Source organism: Nematolebias whitei, chromosome 10 (assembly GCF_014905685.2).
Source record: "Nematolebias whitei isolate Nwh7 chromosome 10, NemWhi1, whole genome shotgun sequence".
NCBI lineage: Eukaryota > Metazoa > Chordata > Actinopteri > Cyprinodontiformes > Rivulidae > Nematolebias > Nematolebias whitei.
This window is the reverse complement of record NC_056507.1, coordinates 5088101-5094303: the sequence shown is the minus strand read 5'-3', so window position 1 is coordinate 5094303 and position 6203 is coordinate 5088101. Positions and strand designations below refer to the sequence as shown.

General features: G+C 41.1%; 2 protein-coding genes across 3 annotated transcripts in view; one reads left to right on the top strand and one right to left on the bottom strand.

The window, feature by feature from the left end:
• Positions 1-5549, bottom strand: part of scamp2 (secretory carrier membrane protein 2) — a 34782-nt gene extending 29233 nt beyond the window's left edge. Inside the window, exons 1-2 of the mRNA XM_037683089.1 lie at positions 5541-5549; positions 4740-5423 (exon numbers count right to left, since the gene is read on the bottom strand). Coding sequence (XP_037539017.1) covers positions 4740-5423; positions 5541-5549 — 693 coding nt within the window. The remainder of the gene's footprint in view (positions 1-4739; positions 5424-5540) is intronic.
• The window catches only part of mpi (mannose phosphate isomerase), a 10235-nt gene continuing 6353 nt past the window's right edge, over positions 2322-6203 (top strand). The window contains exon 1 of one of the 2 annotated variants that reach the window (XM_037682536.1): positions 2322-2439. The gene's annotated coding sequence lies outside the window, so the exon portion shown is untranslated. The remainder of the gene's footprint in view (positions 2440-6203) is intronic. The other variant, XM_037682535.1, reaches the window with a different exon arrangement.

The window sequence follows — 6203 nt, the reverse complement described above, 5'->3', positions numbered from 1 at the left end:
AGATAGCTGAAAACACCGTATACATAAATGAGAGAAGTCGCTTCATTTGTCCGAGGAGGCATGTTGTTTAGGAAATAAATCTTGTGAATAAGATAAATGGCACCATGAACAGCTGAACTGTTCATTTGGACTGGAACTCTTGATTATACTTGTTTTAACTAGCATCTACTGAATTATTGAACTTTTTTTTTAATTCAATGTCTTCTACTAAGAATGTTATTGTGGATATATTTTATTTTAGTTTTTATTTATAAAACTATAATTTTAGCTTTTTTTTGTGGGGCTAATTTAGTGGGAGTGGAAGGCACTGAAGGTGCAGACATTCTTGCAAAACAGGCAGTAGAATCTAAAAATATTAATTATGAAATACCATTATGTAAAGATGAATGTAAAATGATAATAAATAACTATATTAAGAAAATATGGCAGGAAAACTGGGACATTACTGATACAGGAATACATTTACATAACATTCAGAAAAAAGTAGGATATACAAGGAAAGCAGGAAGAAACGGGAAATTAGAATCAATAATTACTCTTATTAGAATAGGACACATAGACCTTAATAAATATCTTAAAATAATTGGAAAGCATGCAACGGGACTATGTGACAAATGCACCAGTAATCTCCCTGAAACGGTTCAACATGTTTTTATGGAATGTCCTGGGTATGAACCAGAAAGAAAGCATTTCCAAAAATAAATAAATAAAATTAATATTAAATTTACAATTAGTGACATTTTTAGTAGTGATATCAGTAAAGTAAAAGACCAAATTATTTTCTTGAAAAATACAAACTTAATAGAGAGAATTTACTTGAGTTATTATATTACAGAATTAGTTTTTATTTCCTGTTTATCTCCTGTCCACACTCCTGTTCAGTAGGTGGCGGTAAAGCACCTTACAGGTGGTCTGTCAACCAACCACCATAAAACAAAGCACGAAGAAGAAGAAGATTAAATGATAAAACGGCCTGCCGTACAGACGCATTCAGGAGGCGGAGCCACCGACAGCCTGACTGGACGCTGCAGCCATGGAGGAAGTAAAAGGTCAGTGAGATTTTTTTTATTCAAAACGGCTTGAAATGATTGGTTCCAGTTACATACATTAAATATTATACCCCCACGTCTATTTATTTACCATTCTTGAAAATAAATTTAAATTGCCGTTAGGAAATAATGCAGCTAAAGGCGTGTTTTCAGCAGCACTCACGTAGCGGTTTCTGCCGGCGTTTTGTTTTTGAGATGGACACTTTAATATGATGCTACGTTGATGTTAGCACTTACAAGAAAAATGGAAGAAAATGAACACATTGCTAGTTTATTTTATTTTATTACAAAATATGTGAAGTTCCCTTGCATGTTATTAAAACCAAAGAGTAAATCTTCTCTAAAGGTGCTGACTGTTTCTGTCCGTGTAATAGTGTCGGTGTTCTGCCCAAAAATGTATCCCCAGCAGATCAGCTCCCCTGGTTTACTGAACACATCTTTCAGCTGGTTCTTTAATGGGTTTATTTCTCAGAATATGGAAGTCAGTCCAAAATAAAAGCTGTCTACTAATTGTAATTTGTGTAAACATGAACAAATTTAATACTGTTACGATATTTTTGGACTGGGCCTATGGTTTTGATCTGCTCAGACACGGGATTATAACGAAATTAGGACCCGGTTCTGACTGGGTTAAACTGGGCCAGCAACTCTAAAGAGAGTCTCCCTGGGATTCAATATCTGTCACGGAATAGAGTTTAATCTGCTTGCCACATCACATAGAAAGGCTTTTGAAGCACCATATTTCCTAACACGTCAGTCCACATAAGATCCACTGAGATCACACTTGGTCACGCCCCCTCATACACTAAGTTGAGCTCCCCTTCTGTGAAGGCAGAGTCTAGGACCCTATAAATGAGTAATGACACGAGACATCGGGGCGTCACAGACTGGAGAGTCCAGCACTGTAAATTGTAATATTTTCCTGCTTTTTTTTTAATATAATTGATAAAACTTAATTGACGTTTCCTTGATTTATTGATTAGTATGAGTTGCCACTTCTGAGGGAGGTTTGAGCCGGGGGGAAAGACGTGGGCTGGAGGGGGTTTCCGGGTCCGGTGGTCCTCAGCCAGCTCCCGTTTTTAACAGTTGGTGCCGTGACCCGGATCTCCCGCGTGGCAGGCGAGAATTCTACCACTGAACCACCAATGCGGGGAGGACGCGATTATTTATTTTAATTTTATGTTTAGCTGCTTATTGAGTTTCACAGATAACAATGGTAAAATTTTGTGTTTGTTAAATAACACTGCATGTTTTGCTCGTAGTGTTTCCTCTGACCTGTGCTGTACAAAACTATGCATGGGGGAAACTTGGACTGGACAGTGAGGTGGCTAAACTGGTGGTCGGTGGGGACCCACTTGCAGTAATAGAAGATAAAAAGCCCTATGCAGAGGTAAGAACCAAAGACCTGCGCTGTAATTTATTATTTTAAGGTGAGTGACAAAAACAAGCGGCTGTTTATTAAAGATCTCTGTATTTAGGAGCTGCACCTCCGAGCTTTAAGAAATTTTAAGACAGAAAAACATAATTTTACTCAAATGTTTTTGATGAACTAATGATGTATTGTGGAAAAGAACTTGCAAGTCCATTTTATTTATTTAACACAAAGTATAAAATAGTTTTTCATATTAAAATAAATCACATGCAAGTTTTTGAGCAAGAGTACCGGTATATGACATGCACAGTTTGTGTGCATAAACCTTTAAAAGTTATTAGTTGATATCCACCTAAAACATGAACAGTTGTTGCCATTAAATATATCTGCTAAAACAAAAACTCTATATTTATGTTAGAAATAGAAGGAGCTGTTCGGTTATTGCATCAAAAACCTGGACTGGTCGACTTGTCCAGATTAAATCACTTCAACATTTAAAAGTGATGGAAGGTTTTGTAGGGATGTATTTTGTTCATTCGAGACCAAGATGCACCACCAAGTTGAACGTCTGTTATTTTCTTTCACCTAAAGTGGTGGAATGGTTGCCTTATTTAAAACAAAGTTGAGTCAGAACCTCTGGACTGGTTCTTCTTTACACAAAGAAACGAGGACCTGAGGACCTGACCCACCCACCCACGGTGGGTTGAAACTCTTTTCCACCTCCTGTATCCACGATCTCGTTCTTTCAGTCTCTACCCAGAGTTCATGACCACAGGTGATGGTACGAACGCAGACTGACCAGTAAACAGAGAGCTTTGCCTTACAGCTCAGCTCCCTGTTCACCACAAAGGACCGGTGCAGAGTCCGCAATACTGCAGACGCTGCACCAATCCATCTGTTAATCTCTCGCTCCATTTTTCCTTCACTCGTGAGCAAAACCCTGAGATACTTGAACTCCTCCACTTGAGGCAGAACCTCACCCTCGACCCAAAGTGAGCAATCCCTTTTCCAACTGAGGACCATGGACCGACTCATCCTTGTTAGATGCATCTACCTGGATTATTGAGCAGCTTCAGGACATTGGTTTAGTTTATCAGCCTGTTAGTGGGATTACACAAAGTTACAGAAGGGCTTGTGTTATTGTTTCACATGCATAAGGTCCATTATAAAAGGGTTCAAATTTTGATGTTTATCTGTATTAGGACCTGGATTTAAGATGAGTACCTTTGGATTTGTATATTTTCGACTCCTGGGTTGTTGTTCCTGAGCTTGTTGGCAGAAGGACTTTCTCTCTGTGCGTCTTTATTTAGCTTCCAGCTGCACTGCAGGGTTTGCCTTGAAGGTCACTAGTTCAGGTCGTGACTGTGGTGACATTTCCACATCCTGCAAGTCGCACTGTTGCTGGTCGTGATGGTTTTAGTGGTTATCTACAAGTGGTGATATGAAGGCTTGTGCTGCAATAAGTCGAGTTTTATTTATTTATTTTGTGTACGGTCATAAAAAAGTTTAGCTTCTTTTTGTTTCTAGGGTTTTATGCATCTCAACATAATAAAAATGATCTGATCCTAACCAGGTTCTAAAATTATTCAACCTCACGTGTCCAAAAACACACAACAGGTTCCAGCAGGTCAATGATTATTAAACAAAAATAAAACCAAAATAAAAAATAGCTGCGTATAGAAAAACTAAAACCAAGTCCCCCACTCCAGCTTCCATAAACATTTAGAAGGAAAGTATTAACCTGCGGAACAAATGCACCCTATAACTGATTTTAATTAATGTGGTCACCTCTTCCTTTCCAGAGCAGACGGGTAACACAGTGCCAGGGCGGGAAGACATCAGCTAAGAGAAACAGCTATTGCTGTTGATTGGAGTTATAAGCTTTACATTGTTAGAAGTCTACTTTTTTGCAGTTAGAAGTCGACCTGTCGCGATAAATAATAAATCAATTAATCACATGATAAATGAAAATTATCGTCCTCATTTTCATTTATCCACTTTATCGTTTCTTCATGTCTCTCTCTTTTTACTGAAGACACTGGATGAGAAAAGGCTCAACTCCAGTGCTCTTCACTGACCCCTCCCTTTCTCTTTAAAATCTGTTTTAATCGTCTAAAGTCGTGTTTTTGGACGGTTAAAAGCAGCTAAGCTGAGAAGCTAAGCTACGAGCTAAGCTAACAGGTCGACCTCGGGGAGAAAACTTCCGTCTTGTGGAAGCTCCAAAATTCACGGTTGAAACCCGTGCCTTCGTGTAAAAAGTTGTTTTTCGCTGCAAAAAGAAGCTGAGAACTTGTTTACTGATTTCTTTTATTAAAAGCTTTGTGTGAAAAATGGTTCTGTAGGTCGGCGAGGTTCTGTAGGTCGGCGTGGTTCTGTAGGTCAGCGAGGTTCTGTATGTCGGCGAGGTTCTGTATGTCGGCGAGGCTCTGTATGTCGGCGAGGCTCTGTAGGTCGGCGTGGTTCTGTAGGTCAGCGAGGTTCTGTAGGTCAGCGAGGTTCTGTATGTCGGCGAGGCTCTGTATGTCGGTGAGGCTCTGTAGGTCGGCGTGGCTCTGTAGGTCGGCGTGGCTCTGTAGGTCGGCGAGGTTCTGTAGGTCGGCGAGGTTCTGTATGTCGGCGAGGCTCTGTAGGTCGGCGTGGCTCTGTAGGTCGGCGTGGTTCTGTAGGTCGGCGAGGCTCTGTATGTCGGCGAGGCTCTGTATGTCGGCGAGGTTCTGTAGGTCGGCGTGGTTCTGTAGGTCGGCGAGGTTCTGTATGTCGGCGAGGCTCTGTATGTCGGCGAGGCTCTGTATGTCGGCGAGGTTCTGTATGTCGGCGAGGTTCTGTATGTCGGCGAGGCTCTGTAGGTCGGCGAGGTTCTGTAGGTCGGCGAGGCTCTGTAGGTCGGCGAGGTTCTGTATGTCGGCGAGGTTCTGTATGTCGGCGAGGCTCTGTATGTAGGCGAGGCTCTGTATGTAGGCGAGGTTCTGTAGGTCTGCGAGGTTCTGTAGGTCAGTGAGGTTCTGTAGGTCAGCGAGGTTAGGTCGGCGAGGTTCTGAAGGTCAGCGAGGTTCTGAAGGTTGGTGAGGTTCTGTAGGTCAGCGAGGTTCTGTAGGGCTATGCCAGCAGTTTTGCTGCACGTTGTGCATGTGAAAAGTCCAAACCAACAGATGAAGGTGAAAGTTAAAGGAGACTCAATAAAACAGGAATAAAAGTCGAATCAACGTTAAAACCACGGAGCTTCAGATAAAAAAACAATCTCTGTTCTTGTTATGTGAGCGCCGGGATGTAACGAGGCTAAATGTTTTGGCGACAGGAAGCTCATTAGCTCATCCCAAAAAATAAAAATCCATAAATCAGCCGCAGCATTGTTTAATCTGTGGTGTTCAAAGTGTGTGGAAAAAGTGGCAGCTTATAATCCAGAAATTATGGTACTTGTCCTGTTAAAGGTATAGATGTTTGGTCAGGACTGTGACAGATTTATTTATTTATTTAACACATTTTCATGGTTAAATTTGTGTTTTTTATTTTACGTAATTTAACTTAAATTAAAATATATATTTCTAACTTGTTCATATCAAAGTAGTTGAACTAAAATAACTAATGTGGACGAATGACACAGCGGTGGTCACAGTTCATTCACCAACGTGAAACGTTCGAGTCTGTGGGTCCTTCATTAGAAGTTCAGAGTAACTCATTCAGGTTTGGACTCCACTTTTTCAAACTGTCTGAGTCCGCCTCGGAGTCCGCCTCGGAGTCCGCCTCGGAGTCCGCCTCGGAGTCCGCCTCGGGTGTCCGCCTCG